Raw genomic sequence first — 17,769 nt, 5'->3', positions numbered from 1 at the left:
ACGGGTGTCCACAACGTCCAGCTGTGCGTGCAGCACACTTATCGTAGCTCGTCGAAACCGAAGCTGGAGGCCAGTCATCACCCGAATTTGCTAATGTTAAACCGGCTCACACAGCCGGTTCGCGCACAACGGATGACTGGCCCCCGAGAGTGGCGCGCCGACTTGCTGAGGAGGCAGAACGAGTGAGACCTCCCATGCAGAAAGGATACCAGGCAAAAGCAAAAGCAAAGCCGAAAGCTGAAGGAAAAATCACCTTACTTAAGTCAAATAACGGAGACAACAAACTTCCAAATGCATTTCGCAATTCGGGCTGTTCGTCTACAGCTCGTCGTGGTCGTCGTCCTCCTCCTCGTCGTCGTAGTCCTCGTCGCCCTCCGGGGCGGCGCCGCCCTGGTAGACCTTGGACATGATGGGGTTGACGAGCTTCTCGACCTCCTTCTGCTTGGCCTCGAAGTCCTCCTTGTCAGCCTCCTGGTTGTCCTCGAGCCAGTCCATGGCGTCCTGCACGGCGGTCAGAACGGTGTCCTTGTCGTCCTCGTCGATCTTGTCCTCGAGCTTCTCCTCAACGTTGTTCTTCAGGCTGTACAGGTAGCCCTCCAGAGCGTTGCGGCCATCGATACGGTCCTTGACCTTCTTGTCCTCGTCAGCGAACTCAGCAGCCTCCTGGACCATGCGGTCGATCTCCTCCTGGGACAGACGGCCCTTCTCGGCAGTGATCGTGATCGTCTCGGCCTTGCCCGTGCCCTTGTCCTCAGCGGACACCTGCAGGATACCGTTGGCGTCAATCTCGAACGTCACCTCAATCTGGGGCACGCCACGCGGGGCAGGCGGCAGGCCAGTCAGCTCGAACTTGCCCAGAAGACGGTTGTCCTTGGTCATGGCACGCTCACCCTCAAACACCTGGATCAGCACAGCGGGCTGGTTGTCCTGGTAGGTCGAGAAGGTCTGCGACTTCTTGGTCGGGATCACAGTGTTACGGTTGATCAGCTTGGTCATGACACCGCCCACGGTCTCAATACCCTGGGACAGAGGCACCACATCAATCAGAAGCACGTCCTTGGTCAGGTCGTCCTGCTCACCGCTGAGGATACCGCCCTGCACGGCAGCGCCGTAGGCGACGGCTTCATCGGGGTTCACACCGCGCGAAGGCTCCTTGCCGTTGAAGTAGTCCTTGATCAGCTGCTGCACCTTGGGGATACGGGTGGAGCCGCCCACCAGCACAATCTCGTCAACCTCCGACTTCTTGAGGTCGGCGTCCTTCATCACCTTCTCGACGGGGCCGAGCGTCTTCTTGAACAGGTCCTCGTTGAGCTTCTCGAAACGGGCGCGACTCAGGGACTCGGTGAAGTCCTCGCCGTCCAGCAGCGACTCAATCTCGAGACGGGCCTGGGCCTGGGCAGACAGGGCGCGCTTGACACGCTCAGCCTCGCGGCGGAGCTTCTGCAGGGCGCGCTTGTCCGAGGCGACGTCGAGGTTCTTGTCCTTCTTCCACTTCTTGATGAAGTACTGCATGATACGCTGGTCGAAGTCCTCGCCGCCCAGGTGCGTGTCACCGTTGGTGGCCAGCACCTCGAACACACCGCCATCAATGGCCAGCAGAGTCACATCGAAGGTGCCGCCGCCCAGGTCGAAAACCAGCACGTTCTTCTCGCCCTGCGACTTCTTGTCAATGCCGTAGGCAATGGCGGCGGCCGTGGGCTCGTTGATGATGCGCTGCACCGTGAGGCCGGCGATGGTGCCGGCGTCCTTGGTGGCCTGGCGCTGAGCGTCGTTGAAGTAGGCGGGCACCGTCACGACGGCGTCGTACACCTCGCGGCCGATGTAGCCCTCCGAGATCTGCTTCATCTTGGTGAGCACCATGGCCGAGACCTCCTCGGGGGCGAACTGGCGCTTCTCGCCCTTGACCTCCACCTCAATGAAGGGCTTGCCGTCCTTGTTCACGAGGAGGTAGGGCAGCAGCTTCTTGTCGGCCTGCACCGACTTGTCGTTGTACTTGCGGCCGATGAGGCGCTTGACGTCGAACAGCGTCTTCTCCGGGTTGATGGTGGCCTGGTTCTTGGCGCCGTCGCCGATCAGACGCTCGTCGTTCGAGTCCCACGCGACGTACGAGGGCGTGATACGGTTGCCCTGGTCGTTGGCGATGATCTCCACCTTCTGGTCCTTGTAGATGCCCACGCACGAGTAGGTCGTGCCCAGGTCGATGCCGATCACGGGCCCGCGCGGGCCCTTGGCGTCTTCGGCCACCACGGCGCCGGCGAAGGCCGCCGCCGCCATGAACAGGATCTTGGAGAGGTTCATCCTTCTCTGCGCTAAGCTGCGAAAACGATAATGACAGGCGACCGGACCAACGCGTGGAAGTCAAAGATCGTGGCGGGTCGGCCGCCCCAATACAGGCCCGCATACAAACTCCCAGCCACGCGTCCGTGCTGACGTGGCCGGGCGCGGGTTTGCCAGAGCGAGGAAAACGGGTCTTCTAGAAAAACCCGCCCAGAACGTATGGCAGTTTGTATGCCACATACGAACACCAAGTGAACGACTGCCACGCGTCGGCGGAGACGTCTCCAACTAAGTGCGAAGATACCTGCAGCCATCGCCACGTTGCGATGACGGACGAGCCCAGCTCAACATCGCTCGAATCGAGCTCTAGGAACGAGCGCGTGGTCACGGCGCTGTTGGCCGCATTGCCACATTTTCGCTGCGTGGCAGCAGTGCCGCGCAGGAGCTGCAGCCACGTAGCCCCCCGCCGTCCACGACAGGTTGAATCGTACTTAGCTGAGGGCAACTCTCCACGTGGCAAGACGACAGCGCGAACAGCCAGCCCGTCGGCAAACCACTGCGATTTGCAACGGTGGTCGGCGCCTGCTGCGATCGCCGATCGCCGATCGGAGAAGGTGGCGGGCACGAGTTGGCTGCATCGACCTGCCTGCAAAGCGCTAGTCGATCCGTAGAAAAAGTGAAGGCGCACCCCAGCTCAGTCGAGGAATGTTACGAACAGCAACATTCATTGCAGCGGTAGATGTAGGAGGAATCCCGTGGATGCACAGGATGACAACAGTGCTGGAAACGCTGGCAGCATATTAACGTTCGTCCTACCACGACTAAAAGTGGCTACAGTACACTGTACTGCATTGCACAGTGCAGGCGGGACGTCAAGTCCGCGCACAGCTTCTCGGAGACTCGCAGATGGCCGATTTCGTACACGTGGCAGAAAGAAACTGCACTTGTATACTGTAGATGTCTCCACCGCCAGAAGAGTGCGATTGTGGCCACCTGAGCTCATGGATTGATGACGACTTGTCAATCGAACGAAGCGGACCTGGTCAAGTTGTTGCCAGCTTCAAGTACTGTACCCTCATTTTGGTACCTTTGCGTGTCATGCGTCCAAATGAGTCGCTCGAAGCTCGCCAAGAGTTCCGCGCTACGGTATCCGTCCACATGGAAATCATCGTCCTCGGCTGCGGGACGTCCTCCTCTGTCCCATCCGTCCGTTGCCTGCTCACTCAGGACTGCAAAGTTTGTACCGATGCCCATGCGAACCCCGACTCCAAGAATCGTCGACTCAACCCCAGCCTCCTCATTCGCAATCTGCAAACCAACACCAACGTACTCATCGACTGCGGCAAAACTTTTCGAGAGGCAGCGCTGCGTATTTTCCCCAAGATCGGCGTCTCCGCAGTTTATTCAGTGGTGCTCACTCATGATCATGCCGACGCGTGTCTGGGCTTGGACGACTTGCGCGAGGTTCAGCCTTTCGTGGAGACGGTGGACCCGGAGACGAAGGAGGTGTACAAGGTCCCACCTGAATCGATGGCGGTTCACTGCAGTCATGATACCTGCCTGTCAATTCGAATCAGGTTTCCCTACCTTATAGAGGAGAAGCCTCCGCCAGAGTTAGGTGAGCTTGCTCCAACGAACGCGTCGCCACCCCGCTGGGTTGCCAAGCTTGGGCTGAACAAGTTTGAGCCGTGGAAGCGATTTGAGGCTGGTGAATTGAGTTTCTGCCGTTTCCGGTGATCCATGCGGCCACGTATACGTCGTTCGGCTTCGAATTTGGGTTTGAGGTGGTGGGGGGGAGATTCGTCTACATCTCCGATGTGAACGAGTTCCCGGAGGAGACGCGAGCGTGCCTGAACGACACCAGCAAGCCGCGGATCGACGTTCTCGTCATCGATGCGCTTTATATCGTTCACCACCACAATACGCACATGAACTTGCTAGACGTGATCGAAAAAATCAAGACGATCCGCCCGAAACTCACGTTGCTCACTGGCATGAGCCACGAATTCGACTTCTACTCTCATAGCGCTGTCGTAGCAAAGATGGGCGAGGAGTATGTCTTGCGCGTCGCGATGGCCTACAACGGTATGCGACTGACGTTCCCGTAGCACTCGGCGTTTCGACTGCCCCGTGACGGTGAGGCTTCAACGAAGATACCATGTAGTGCACTGCTACCTGGCATTCAGCACCTTAAGCTATCTCATACATCTCAGACGAATGTTATTGCTATGAACTCCTCCGTGCTCCATTGAGCTGCTCTCTCATTCAACTACGGCTTCGGCTTGGTGCCATAACGTCCCAGGTAACGGACGAGTTTTATGCACGAGGAGGGTCGTTCTCCGGGAACGCATTAGCCAACCAGTCTCTCATCTGCGTCAGCGCAGTCTCCGATACGCCCCCCTTGCTGCGCTTATTCACGATGGAGGTGGTGGTGCTCGGCTGCGGGCCGTCGTCGTCGGTGCCGTCCATGCGCTGCGTACTGAGCCAGAACTGTGCCGTGTGCCTTGAAGCGCACACCAACCCGGACTCCAAGAACCGGCGACTGAACCCTAGCTTGCTTGTCCGGAACCTCAAGACCGACACCAACGTCCTCATCGACTGCGGCAAGACCTTTCGTGAGGCAGCACTGAGGATCTTCCCCAAGGTTGGCGTGTCGGCGGTACACTCGCTGGTGCTCACTCACGACCACGCCGATGCGCTGCTGGGCATGGACGACCTGCGAGAGGTGCAAGCTCACGTTGAGACCGTCGACCCTGTGACCAAGGAACTGTACAAGATCCCGCCGGAGGCCATGAAGGTGCACTGCAGTGAGCCAACGAGCCACGACGTCATTGCCAAGTTCCCGTACTTGATCGACAACGAACCCGCTCCGCCGGCCGGTGAAGCCGCGCCGAAGCCGTTCCGATGGACCGCTAAGCTTCAAATTGACGCGTTCAGTCCATGGGAGCCGTTCGAGGCGTGTGGCATCAAGTTCCTCCCGTTCCCAGTGATCCATGGCGAGGGGTACACATCGTTTGGGTTTGAGTTTGGTTACGAGGCTGGTGCGAGGTTCGTTTACATCTCCGATGTGAGCGAAATCCCGGATGATACTCGGGCGTTCCTGAACGACAAGAGCAAGCCCCCGATCGATGTCCTGCTGATCGATGCGCTCTACCTGGAGAAGTATCACAGCACGCATATGAACTTGCAGAAGGTGGTGGAGGAGATCGCGACCATCCAGCCGAAGCGTACATTGCTAACGGGTATGAGTCATGACTTTGACTACCCCAAACACAGCGTTGAAGTGCCGAAAATGGGCGAGGAGAAGGGCCTGAACATCGAGATGACTTACGATGGCCTACGCATCGCCTTCCCTTGAACATGCCACGCAATATAGACTCGACCAGCGTTAATACGGATGCTACGGTCTCAACCGGGCAATCGTCATCAATACGAACTACGAAGTACTTCAGTCTACAGTTCTAGCGTAAACCCGCACCAGGGATTAAGCTGGTGGAATTTGGTGAAGGCGTTGGGGGGGGGGGGCCATTTTGGGTCACGCCAGCCTTGCTTGACCAGTCGTCACACGATCTATCTAACTGTCGGATGAACTGTTCAGCCTCATTCGCCTTTTGCTCCCCCCCCCCCTCCCCCGCGCAGGTGTCCTCGATTCAGCCCCAATGGAAGTCGTGATTCTCGGCTGCGGGACCTCATCTTCCTCGCCGTCTATGCGTTGTCTTCTTGGCAAAGGCTGCGATATCTGTCAAGAGGCTCAAGCGAATCCGGACTCCAAGAATCGTCGACTCAACCCCAGCCTCCTCATTCGCAATTTGCAAACCAACACCAACGTACTCATCGACTGCGGCAAAACTTTTCGAGAGGCAGCGCTGCGCATTTTCCCCAAGATCGGTGTTTCCGCAGTTCATTCAGTGGTGCTCACTCATGATCATGCCGACGCGTGTCTGGGCTTGGACGACTTGCGCGAGGTTCAGCCTTTCGTGGAGACGGTGGACCCGGAGACGAAGGAGCTGTATAAGATCCCACCTGAATCGATGGCGGTTCATTGCTGCGATGATACAAGTCGTGATGTACGAGCAAAGTTTCCGTATCTCGTGGAGGAGATTTCATCACTAAACAATTGCGAACCGGAAACTCCTGCCAAGAATCCATTTCGCTGGACGGCAAAACTTCGACTAGAAGCTTTCAAGCCTTGGGTCCCATTTGAGGCCTGTGGCATGGCATTCCTGCCAATTCCCGTTACCCACGGTGCTGGGTATACGTCATTCGGCTTCGAGTTTGGCCACGAATTCGATGCACGGTTTGTCTACATCTCGGACGTGAGCGAATTTCCAGAGGAGACGCGGGCATACCTCAACGACACCAGCAAACCGCCGATTGACATACTGATTATTGACGCGCTCTATCTGGACAAACGCAACAGTACTCACATGAACCTGATGCAAGTAGTGAAGGAGGTTGAGACTATTCGCCCCAAGCGTACTCTTCTGACTGGCATGAACCACGAGTTAGATTACTTCACATACGGCAAGCTGGTGAAGGAAATCGGCAATGAAAAAAGCCTTCACATCGAGATGCCATACGACGGCATGCGCATAGCTTTCCCATGAATACGTGGTAATGCTGTTGCTGTTGAAGACTCGAAGGTAGAGCCATCATACACTGTTACGATAACTAACCACAGCAGCAACAACATCGATTCTCGGCTCTTGCGTTACTTTGTCGTCACTGGACAGTTCTACTCGAGTGTGTCGGGGAGAGCTGCATCAACTTCGAAGGCTGGTGTCTCCAAAACATCAGTCTTCACTTCCACTTCAGTTTTTGCATCGGTCTCGCCAGCCGGTGGAGGAACCAGCAAACCGGCCTCACGCATAATTTCATCGAAGTCTTCAATCTCCTTGCTCACAGCATTGGCGGCGCTAAGAGTGGCCGCTGATGGAACAGGAAACAGGCGATGGAAGCACTTGATCAGATATGGCACAAGCTCCGCACGAATAACCTGTGAAATAAACCAATATATAAAACGTTAGGAAAAGCATGGATGTGGACCTGCATGCATTGCAGTAGATATGACTTGCCTCATTCATAGCACGCACTGACTCAGTAAGCGTCGCTACCCTTGCATTCCTCGGGGCAATATTTGCGCTTTCATCGTTTCCCCCAATCGGGGCGTGAAGATCAAGTCCATTCTCCCGAACAAAGTCGGCAATGGTAAGCAACATTGTGCCGATTGCGCTCTGGTACTTTTTGCCAAGACGATTCTGTAGCGACGAAATTGCGCACAGCCTCAATTCATTTAGCGATGAAAGCAGCGCGTTGGTGAATTCGGCCAGCAGTGGAAACGACATCAGGCATCTTGGCGGTGAATAATCCTCCCCGTCGGATGAAGTAGTTGTCGGGCGAGCAGCGAAGGGGAAATTGTTACCACTTCCATTAGCCGACGAGCGGTACGAGGCGATCACAATGGGCGTTTTTGATGAGGCCGAAAATGAGGACCCACCGGCTGCCGACAGCGAATGAGCGTTTAGATTTTCTTGGAATTCACGGCAAGCCGACCGCCAGTACTCAGTCATGAGGTTCAATACGTGGTCCTCAAAGTACACGACTAGAACAGCCCGGAAGTCCACACCAACGCGGCCCAGAGATCCACCAAAGAAAAGACTCTGCTCGAGAATTGTCGCGATAGAGCTGAAATCGTCGATCTTGGGAAGTTGCCTGGTCGCATTAAAACAGTTCAAGGTTACTGACGTTCCAACTATGGCGTGTATCCGACAATGGTGCACATGTGCGCAGCCAAAACGATAGCTGACGTACTTCATGAGGATGTGGATAAAGTTTGCGACTGTCGTTGTCGCCCAGCGACACAGGGGAGGGTCCACCTTGCCATCTACGTTCTTTAGTCCCCCAAGTTTTCAGCAAAATACTAACGTTAGCCCACCTCAAGCATGCAATAAATTTCTCCATCCAGTTTCGCTTACCTCACTGCCGAAGATCGCCGAGTATTGGGTGATCATATCGAACCAGCTCGTTCTCTTGATGTCGATCACTTGAATAATCTAGCAAACCACCAAAACGATCACCGCGCATCAGTTTCAACGGCCCTACACCCTTACACTGCACTCTCCACAGTCCACACGCACGTATTGGTACGGGTCGGAGGACGAAATACCCCTGCTCAGAGACGACAGCCAGACGTTCCGGCAGGTGAGGAACTCCTCCTTGAGCCGCTTCTCGTACTCCAGCGACCCCACCGCAGCCGCCGCACCCTTGTCCACCAGCGCGTCCAGGCGGCGCAGATAGCCCACAACGCGCACGCACAGCGCGAGCTGCAGGTCCTCGCGCAGCTTCTGCAGCAGCTTGTCCCGCATGACGCCGGTCATCTCGGCCACCTCCCGCACGAGGCAGTCGATCACGAGGTTGCGCGACGCCGCGGCGCCGTCCCCGTCACTGCCGTCGTCAGCCTGGAACGTCTCGTTTGCGAACTGGATCACGTCCAGCGCCGAGTCGAAGAGCTCGTTGTGGATGCAGGCCTCGAGCAGCTGCGGGATCTCCAGCAGCTCCGTGAGCTGCAGGTAGTGCTCGAAGACGAACTGGATGTCGCCGTGCTTGGCCACGACGTCCGCCACGTCCTGCTGGAAGGCGGCGCAGTGGCGCTGCAGCTGCGGGATGGCGGCCTCGACGCGCGTCGTGTCACTCTGCAGCTCGGCCAGGTCGTCCTTGACGATGGCCGCGCACTGGTTGCTCTGGATGAAGACGTGGTAGTTCTTGAGCACGAGGCTGCGCAGCTGCTCCGCCGTGTTGTCCGCCTGGATCTGCAGCCGCCACGGCTCCTTCCTGAGCTCCTCGAGCGAGCACGTCTTGAGCGACGGCAGCATCGCCGCCATGGTGAGGAATTGTCAAGTTTGACTTTTGGATCGGCAATATTCTCGGTATGATTTATGATAGTTCGGTTGGAATGTCACGATATGCTATCGACCGCCGAAGTGCCCGAGACTTGAGCGCCATCGCGTAAGAACAGAGGTGATGAGTGTTCCGAAGGCTCGACGACGTTACGCCCTGATGTCTTGTCAGAAGTTGTGTGGAGAAACAAACACGGTGACCGCCAGGCCCTGCACTGCAGGCAACGCTGAGCAGCCCATGTCGGGCTTTGAGTCACGTTGACCAAGGCGGGACCAGTTTACGGCACGCGCTTCGATTTGTCAATGTTCACTCATCTGTGCAAGTGGCACTTGCCAAGTGCACGTGTACTCGGAGTTGGCGTGAATTTATCACCACCATCCTCCTGGTGCAGGCATTCTCAGCCAGTTCTACAGCTATCGCACAAAACTTGGTGCACACACGAAGGGGCCCAGCCGCTAGCAGCAATTGCAGCTAAACTGTGTCTGCTTCGTTGACCGAAATCGCTTTCGGGAGGATGGATCGAAAACAGCGATCTTCCTGCAGGCTGCTTCAGGTTGAAGCGCGACGGTTTCAGGCTGAAGTTCAACTTTTGGCCCTAGCCCTCGTTTACGTGTCACTCGTGACATAATGAATCCCACATGTGCGAGTTCAGCAGCCTTATCTGACGATCGCACCTCCGACTTGAAACGCAACGGCCTTCCTCCTCGCGGGCAGGAACGAGCATGTGGTCGCGCCTTCGTCACGGCTGCATTGCAGTGCAATCCCGAGGTCATTTCCCAATCTCCTCCTCACAGTCGAATCCGGCTCGAGAGCGTCAGAAGCCTCCACTCCCTCCTTCCCCCCTGCACCATGCTGACCCGCAACATTCCGCTGGCCTCGCGCTCCGTGACGTGCATCAGTCGTCGCCACTTTGCTGCTGCTACCGCTTCAACCAGCGCCAAGCGCTCCAAGGTCAACGGCCACGGCCACGAGGCCCAGCAAAGCGGCCAGCTCAGCTACGTGCCGTCGGGCTCTGACGGACGCTTCTACATCGAGCAGCTGTACGTTTAACAGGACATCAGTCAATGTTTCATGGAGGCAATCGTATCTAATTAGCTTGGATAATTGCGCCTGATAGGAACGAGCACTGGCGATCGGCAGTGGCTGGACAAAACTTCAAGAAGGACGATGTCATTGGGTCGGCCCCCGGCAATTTGGTGAGTTGCTCGTACTTCGTATCGGCTGCAAGATGCGCACGATAACTCACTCGTATCTTTCCGGTTTTCTGCCTTTCAGTACTCGAAGCCAACTCGGTTCACGGTGCAGATCACACCCGAGAAGCACATGGACTTCACCGGCGGGCTGGAGTTCGTAAACCACAGCTGCAACCCCAACACGCGCATCGACATGGCCGAAAATGAAGCCAAGGTGTCATTTGTGGCAATCAAGCCAATCTCCAAGGGCGAACACTTGACGTTCGACTACTCGACGAGTGAGTGGGACATGGACGAGAAATTCGACTGCCGTTGCGGTGCACCCAACTGCCGTGGCCACATCGGCGGTGCCAAGTACCTTAACGATGAGGAGGTAAACGCGAGGCTGCCGTACTTCACACCCAGTGTGCTGCGTCAGCTACTCGACCGCAGGCTGTCCAACTAACGTCGGGAAGAGTGTCTAACTTACTCGAACCGCCGTAGCGTTCCTCGTTGATGTTACCAAGGATTTTGTCCACGATGATTGTGGATTGAAGCCTTTAAAGAATGTGGTCGGAAGCAACCATAAGAGCAGAATGAAATGGACTGAAAATTTACAACCCCAGCTTATTCGTGATTGTTACCGGATCTCGTTGTGCTAGGCGGATACGTGTCAGGGTCCGCGGCAAGCGATTGCTTCCACTGTTCGAGCGTATCGATCACGCTAGAGAACACTTCTTTGTCCTCCATTCGCACCCGGGTTGCGAATGCCAACCTTGGGTTCGACTCTGCCTCCGTTTCAGCCAGGATCGCTTCGTCCTCTTCAAGCCTTATTTTTTAGAACCAATACACAACAAAGCAGAAACGTTAATTGAAAGGGAACGCCCGTCAGACATAGTATGAAGTATCAATTCACTTACGTTGTGGCGTAGTTCGCAAGCTTGCGACGGCACGTGCTCTGCAGATTTTCATACACTGCCAACTCATTGCGAGCGCTGATAATCGATGACTCGTAAGCCTGGCAGGAATAAAGCAGCGATATACCAGTCAGTTGACGTGGCTGCACACAAAAAAGTAAAGGACAAGCTCACCTTCTTGTACAGACGAATTTCCTGTTCGTTCATCAGAATCACACGCAGGGTGGCCAGCAGTCTTTCGTCGACATCGTTTTTAAGGAGTGTGCCGCGGAAATCGTACGTCTGTTCACCAGTGAGCTCATTCGTATCAAGAACAGTCTGCTTCAGCTTGAAGTAAGGATCGGTAGGCGGGATCTTCATCCAGAAATCCACACCTCGGCGGAAGTTTTCATACGAAACGAATCCATACGAATATAGCAGCTTCGCATTCGAGTACTGCCCGTAGCTGATGTGCACGGCAGAACCGGCCGCCACGCTTTCCGGTACGTGGTGCGTCATCATCTGCTTCTCCTCATCGAACGAAACGAAGTCATCCAGCGGGTTTCGCACGGTCACGTCGTGGTTGAACATATCCATCGCTGGACACAGCACGTGAAGGTACTTCCCGCCCCTGCTCACGCCGAACGCACGACTCCAGATCACGCTCATAGCCCACATGTAATCGTCAATAGTCAACGTCGGCAGGGACGCAAAAATCTCGGGAAAATCCTCAGCCACGGCCTGGTGGATGTTCTCGAAGTCCCTCTCCAGGTGCTGCTTCATCAGCTGCGTCAGCAGCAGCACGTTCGTGCCCTTGAGCTCATTAAGCTCTGCCTCCGACCAGAAGACTGGCAAGTCGAACGTGGTGGGCATCGATGCGATGAACGGCGCGAAAAACGACGCGTCACATTTGCTACGCTCGTGCATCAAATGCAGCGCCAGCACCTCGTCGTCGGGGATCTGCGGGTATTTCTCGAGCACCGGCGCCAAGTCCGACGTGGCAGCGGACTCGGTGTTCATGGTGAGCTTGAATGGCACCTGCAGCGTCACTTGGCCGCTAGTCAACGGCTGCTTGGCGAACACGCCGTGGCCTTCAAGCTTGCCCAGGTACCGGATGTCCAGCAAACTGTCGGCGGCTCCATGGGCCTCGAGCCACTCCAGCAGCTTGGTCACTACTGCAGGAGAGCTCATGGTCTGCAGGAGCTCTTGGCTACCCTTGTCAAAACGGATGGCTGACTGACCGAGATATTCATTGCTACAGTTACGCAAAAACATAAACTTTGAGAGTACTCATCTCGGTGGTCGTATGTGCGTCAAACGCAACTTCAAGGTAGACCGGCGTCGTGCAGCAGGTCGCCGAGAATCATGGCCGTGAGTCTCTGCTGCAGCTCTTGGTCTTGCTGCGTTTGGAGGGAGGAGAGGATGGAGGTACTTCTGGCGCGGGATGTTGGCGTGCGTGGGAATATTCCCGACCGAGAGGGTTGAACCGCACTTGACAGCTCCTCGGTCGTCCTGCTCAAATCTGACTGCACCTTGGAGACGATGCTGCTCACGTTTGATGCGATGCAGTTCTGCGAAAGCAATAAGTCGCCGTTGAAACCATCTTCAGCGCCAGTTTCATCGGACAGCAACTGGAGTTGTCGCTCCAGTTCATGTTCGGACTGCTCTCGGATCTCTAGGAGCTCATTGATTTCGGCTTCGACGTGCCGTCGAACGACTTCAAGAATTATCGTCTGGTCAAGCGGTCTTTCTCCTGCTGAAGTCTGCAGGACAGCATTGAAACAGCTACGGGCAAGTGCTTTAACAGTATCATAGAGTGCATGGGCGGCTGGTGTGGCTGACATCGGTCCGTTCTCCAAACTACCTTGCCTTTCTGGAAGACGAATCTGTTGGCATAACGTTGCAGCGAACAAAACCGTTAATGCAAACAATAACGGTCTTCAAATCAACAAGGCACGTATTGTAAACTTACCTCGCCATGCACAACCTCTAGCCGATCCACTAATTGTTGTGTTATGTTGAGATCCCTCGCTCTCGAGTTCTGGTCGGCCACTCGATTCACAGATTCAAGAGGGATTCCTACCTTTGCAGATGTGATGAGCGCGGATGCATTGGTGCTGGTAACAGAGCTTTGCGGGCTACTTTCAGTTGACGCTGAAAGTCGACGGCATGACCAAATTCGCAGCTCCGAGTTGACGATATCATCATAAACAGTCGAGAAAATTTCATCCGCCACTCTTTCACTTTTTGCTGCCTTATTGAGGTCAGTACCAGCGCCCGAGGTAGTTTCAGGTTCAGTGTCTTCGACAATAGGATTGACGTGGTTATCAATGGGTTCCGTGTCTTCAACGTAGTTATATCCATCAAGCAAATCTGCAACTTGATCAGCAGTCTCTCTGTCTCTAGTAGGATTGGTGTGGCTATCAATGGATTCAGTATCTTCGACGTAGTTATTTCGATCAAGTAAGTCTGGAAATACTTGATCAGCAGTCTCTCTGTCTCTAGCAACAGTAGGATTGGTGTGGTTACCAATTGCTTCGGTGTCTTCGACGTAGTTATTTCCATCAAGCAAGTCTGGAGATACTTGATCAACAGTCTCTACGTCTTGAACAGCCGTAGGATTGGCGTAGTTATCAATTGATTCAGTGTCTTCCACGTAGTTATTTCGATCGAGCAAGTCTGAAAATCCTTGATCAGCAGTCTCTACGTCTTGAGCAACAGTGGGATCGGTGTCGTTATCAATTCGTTCAGCGTCTTCAACGTAGTTATATCCATCAAGCAAGTCTGGAAATACTCGATCAGCAGTCTCTCTGTCTCTAGCAACAGTAGGATTGGTGTGGTTATCAATTGGTTCAGTGTCTTCGACGTAGTTATTTCGATCAAGCAAGTCTGGAAATACTTGATCAGCAGTCTCTACGTCTTGAACAGCCGTAGGATCGGTGTCGTTATCAATTGATTCAGCGTCTTCGACGTAGTTATATCCATCGAGCAAGTCTGGAAATACTCGATCAGCAGTCTCTCTGTCTCTAGCAACAGTAGGATTGGTGTGGTTATCAATTGGTTCGGTGTCTTCGAAGTAGTTATTTCCATCAAACAAATCAGCAGCAGTATCTCTGTCTCTAGCAACAGTAGGATTGGTGTGGCTATCAATTGTTTTAGTGTCTTCAACGTAGTTATTTCCATCCAGAAAATCAACTGCAGGCTCTATGTCTTGAGCAACAGTTGGATTGGTGTGGTTATCAATTGGTTCAGCGTCTTCGACGTAGTTATATCCATCAAGCAAGTCTACAAATACTCGATCAGCAGTCTCTCTGTCTCGAACACTAGGATTGGTGGGGTTATCGATTGGTTCAGTATCTTCAACATAATTGTATCCATCTAGCAGGGTATGTTCTTTACGAGAAGCATGAATCAGCTGTCTGGCCTGAAGGTTCATCATCTCCAACCGATTCCTCTGTCGGCACAATTCCAACGCTGCCTCGTCAGCCCTAAGTAACTTTTCAACAGACTCCAGTTCATTCCACAAAAGTTTCTCTTCCTCTGTAAGTTGCTCTTTACGCTTCTCAACGCGCATTTGCTTCTGCACCGCACGAATTTCACCTTTGCGGTTTGCAATTTTTAGCCTCAACTCCTGAAGTCGCGTGGTTCGTTCCTCGATACTCTTTGTCAAAACTTCCTCTTCGCTGTCATGTGAAATCGAGATTGATGCTGAAGTAAGGAGAGATTGGCTTTCCTCCGCAGCGTATTGGGTAGAAGCATTATGTTGTGCTGGTTCATAATTCAGTTCATTCACGGGCTTGTCGTCATGAAGCTGCTCCATTGTACCATCTATTACTTGCGTAAGTTCTTCCTCTTTTACCCAAGCTGACGCAGTAGGACTCGTGTCATAGATACTGCTTGGTGCAATGCTTGCCGTAATGGGCGGAGGTTCCTCATTGGAGATTGATCCCGATGCGCTATCAAATCCTTCCTCAGAATACGCATCTTGATCGTCATCGCCAGCGTTTCCAAGTGCGCCATCATCAGGCGTGTCATGTTCAACAGGATACTCTTCGACCGCACTCACAGATTGCACAGGAGCGTCATCTTCAACGTCATCTTCGACGGTATTGTCACGTTCACGCGCAGATTTCACAGTTGGAGAGGAGGTATCAAAGTCCTCCTCATAATCTATTGATGCGGATACGGCATGTTCACTTGCCGGAGTATTGCTGACTTCATCTTCGTACTCCTCGTCGTCAGCAACAGAGTTATCGAAACCTTCCTCAGAATATGCGCCTTTGTCGTCATCGCCAGCGTTTCCAAGTGCGCCATCATCAAGCGTGTCATGTTCAACAGGATACTCTTCGACCGCACTCACAGATTGCACAGGAGCGTCATCTTCAACGTCATCTTCGACGGTATTGTCACGTTCACGCGCAGAATTTCACAGTTGGAGAGGAGGTATCAAAGTCCTCCTCATAATCTATTGATGCGGATACGGCATGTTCACTTGCCGGAGTATTGCTGACTTCATCTTCGTACTCCTCGTCGTCAGCAACAGAGTTATCGAAACCTTCCTCAGAATATGCGCCTTTGTCGTCATCGCCAGCGTTTCCAAGTGCGCCATCATCAAGCGTGTCATGTTCAACAGGATACTCTTCGACCGCACTCACAGATTGCACAGGAGCGTCATCTTCAACGTCATCTTCGACGGTATTGTCACGTTCACGCGCAGATTTCACAGTTGGAGAGGAGGTATCAAAGTCCTCCTCATAATCTATTGATGCGGATACGGCATGTTCACTTGCCGGAGTATTGCTGACTTCATCTTCGTACTCCTCGTCGTCAGCAACAGAGTTATCGAAACCTTCCTCAGAATATGCGCCTTTGTCGTCATCGCCAGCGTTTCCAAGTGCGCCATCATCAAGCGTGTCATGTTCAACAGGATACTCTTCGACCGCACTCACAGATTGCACAGGAGCGTCATCTTCAACGTCATCTTCGACGGTATTGTCACGTTCACGCGCAGATTTCACAGTTGGAGAGGAGGTATCAAAGTCCTCCTCATAATCTATTGATGCGGATACGGCATGTTCACTTGCCGGAGTATTGCTGACTTCATCTTCGTACTCCTCGTCGTCAGCAACAGAGTTATCGAAACCTTCCTCAGAATATGCGCCTTTGTCGTCATCGCCAGCGTTTCCAAGTGCGCCATCATCAAGCGTGTCATGTTCAACAGGATACTCTTCGACCGCACTCACAGATTGCACAGGAGCGTCATCTTCAACGTCATCTTCGACGGTATTGTCACGTTCACGCGCAGATTTCACAGTTGGAGAGGAGGTATCAAAGTCCTCCTCATAATCTATTGATGCGGATACGGCATGTTCACTTGCCGGAGTATTGCTGACTTCATCTTCGTACTCCTCGTCGTCAGCAACAGAGTTATCGAAACCTTCCTCAGAATATGCGCCTTTGTCGTCATCGCCAGCGTTTCCAAGTGCGCCATCATCAAGCGTGTCATGTTCAACAGGATACTCTTCGACCGCACTCACAGATTGCACAGGAGCGTCATCTTCAACGTCATCTTCGACGGTATTGTCACGTTCACGCGCAGATTTCACAGTTGGAGAGGAGGTATCAAAGTCCTCCTCATAATCTATTGATGCGGATACGGCATGTTCACTTGCCGGAGTATTGCTGACTTCATCCTCGTACTCCTCGTCGTCAGCAACAGAGTTACCTTCAGAACCGATACGATTCGTCACTCCTGATTTCACAATGGTATCATCGTCTGCTATCATATCTGGATCAGAAAGGACCGAGTGAATTTCACTCTCCTCACTTCCTTCACTCTGCAGTCGACTGCGCGTTACCGATTCGGCGATGGAGGATATATCTGAGGCATTCCTCTTATTGTACGTTTGAGCGTCCACCTCCAGTTGACTCTCCTTTTCGAATGTTTCCTCATACAGAACCGCGTTCTCATCACTAGCGTATTCCAACTCATCCTCGCCGATTGCACTATTTGCTAAAGCGGATGCTTCTGTCGTGAGCTCTATTGTGTCATGCTGTACAGCCGCATCGGAAACAAAGCGAACGGGTGAAGTGGATGTATCAACATAAAATGCCGCCGAGGTAGCTGCATCAGCTCGTTGCAACACTTCTGTCTGAACGCTGCATTCCCGTAAATTAGCTTGCCTCAATTGTTGTTCCATGTGAGATTCCTGAGCCGTTCGTTCTTGCTCCTCTGTTTGACGGATTGTAGTCAACTGCTGCATCACATCTTGAATATCATCGTCAAACTTTTTCTCCAACGTAGCGTGGTCTAACGCTAACCGGTGAGTGCTTGCATTGTCCTCCATCTCTTCTTTAAAAGCCTGAGCTAGCGTTATAGTCTCCGCTTGAACTGTCTCCAACTCGTGTGTGTGCTCCATAATAGCCAACTGCATGTGAGCCTCAAAAATTGCCTCTTGGTAATCCACAGCGGCCATCAGTCTTTTCGAAAGGGTTCTGGGGGAATGAATGCGAGGCGGACTATCAGT

General features: G+C 53.6%; 8 protein-coding genes across 8 annotated transcripts; 4 read left to right on the top strand and 4 right to left on the bottom strand.

Annotated features, from left to right (window-relative positions):
• Positions 1-318: 318 nt before the first annotated feature.
• On the bottom strand, positions 319-2,298 carry IUM83_07636 (Luminal-binding protein; the record flags this gene model as incomplete). Its single annotated transcript, XM_067931950.1, has 1 exon — positions 319-2,298. The coding sequence occupies one exon, from the start codon at positions 2,296-2,298 to the stop codon at positions 319-321; it is 1,980 nt and encodes a 659-aa protein (XP_067786241.1).
• A 1,700-nt stretch (positions 2,299-3,998) lies between these two features.
• IUM83_07635 (metallo-beta-lactamase family protein) lies at positions 3,999-4,385 on the top strand (the record flags this gene model as incomplete). The annotated part of the gene is made up of 1 exon (XM_067931949.1): positions 3,999-4,385. The coding sequence occupies one exon, from the start codon at positions 3,999-4,001 to the stop codon at positions 4,383-4,385; it is 387 nt and encodes a 128-aa protein (XP_067786240.1).
• A 311-nt stretch (positions 4,386-4,696) lies between these two features.
• Positions 4,697-5,635, top strand: IUM83_07634 (metallo-beta-lactamase family protein; the record flags this gene model as incomplete). The annotated part of the gene is made up of 1 exon (XM_067931948.1): positions 4,697-5,635. One exon carries the CDS (start codon positions 4,697-4,699, stop codon positions 5,633-5,635), a length of 939 nt encoding a protein of 312 aa, XP_067786239.1.
• An 856-nt stretch (positions 5,636-6,491) lies between these two features.
• Positions 6,492-6,884, top strand: IUM83_07633 (metallo-beta-lactamase family protein; the record flags this gene model as incomplete). The annotated part of the gene is made up of 1 exon (XM_067931947.1): positions 6,492-6,884. The coding sequence occupies one exon, from the start codon at positions 6,492-6,494 to the stop codon at positions 6,882-6,884; it is 393 nt and encodes a 130-aa protein (XP_067786278.1).
• A 128-nt stretch (positions 6,885-7,012) lies between these two features.
• Positions 7,013-9,158, bottom strand: IUM83_07632 (Conserved oligomeric Golgi complex subunit; the record flags this gene model as incomplete). Its single annotated transcript, XM_067931946.1, has 5 exons — positions 7,013-7,273; positions 7,353-7,989; positions 8,089-8,168; positions 8,253-8,330; positions 8,415-9,158. The coding sequence occupies 5 exons, from the start codon at positions 9,156-9,158 to the stop codon at positions 7,013-7,015; spliced, it is 1,800 nt and encodes a 599-aa protein (XP_067786244.1).
• An 865-nt stretch (positions 9,159-10,023) lies between these two features.
• On the top strand, positions 10,024-10,812 carry IUM83_07631 (Zinc-binding region-containing protein; the record flags this gene model as incomplete). The annotated part of the gene is made up of 3 exons (XM_067931945.1): positions 10,024-10,214; positions 10,292-10,370; positions 10,450-10,812. The coding sequence occupies 3 exons, from the start codon at positions 10,024-10,026 to the stop codon at positions 10,810-10,812; spliced, it is 633 nt and encodes a 210-aa protein (XP_067786243.1).
• Positions 10,813-10,973: 161 nt separating this feature from the next.
• On the bottom strand, positions 10,974-12,433 carry IUM83_07630 (histone-lysine n-methyltransferase setd3; the record flags this gene model as incomplete). The annotated part of the gene is made up of 3 exons (XM_067931944.1): positions 10,974-11,175; positions 11,267-11,364; positions 11,438-12,433. The coding sequence occupies 3 exons, from the start codon at positions 12,431-12,433 to the stop codon at positions 10,974-10,976; spliced, it is 1,296 nt and encodes a 431-aa protein (XP_067786441.1).
• Positions 12,434-12,567: 134 nt separating this feature from the next.
• IUM83_07629 (uncharacterized protein) lies at positions 12,568-13,222 on the bottom strand (the record flags this gene model as incomplete). Its single annotated transcript, XM_067931943.1, has 3 exons — positions 12,568-13,005; positions 13,107-13,128; positions 13,215-13,222. The coding sequence occupies 3 exons, from the start codon at positions 13,220-13,222 to the stop codon at positions 12,568-12,570; spliced, it is 468 nt and encodes a 155-aa protein (XP_067786361.1).
• Between the last annotated feature and the right edge of the window lie 4,547 nt (positions 13,223-17,769).

The sequence above is a fragment of the Phytophthora cinnamomi genome, assembly GCF_018691715.1.
Source record: "Phytophthora cinnamomi strain GKB4 chromosome Unknown Contig68, whole genome shotgun sequence".
Classification (NCBI taxonomy): domain Eukaryota; phylum Oomycota; class Peronosporomycetes; order Peronosporales; family Peronosporaceae; genus Phytophthora; species Phytophthora cinnamomi.
This window is presented reverse-complemented; position numbering and strand designations above follow the sequence as displayed.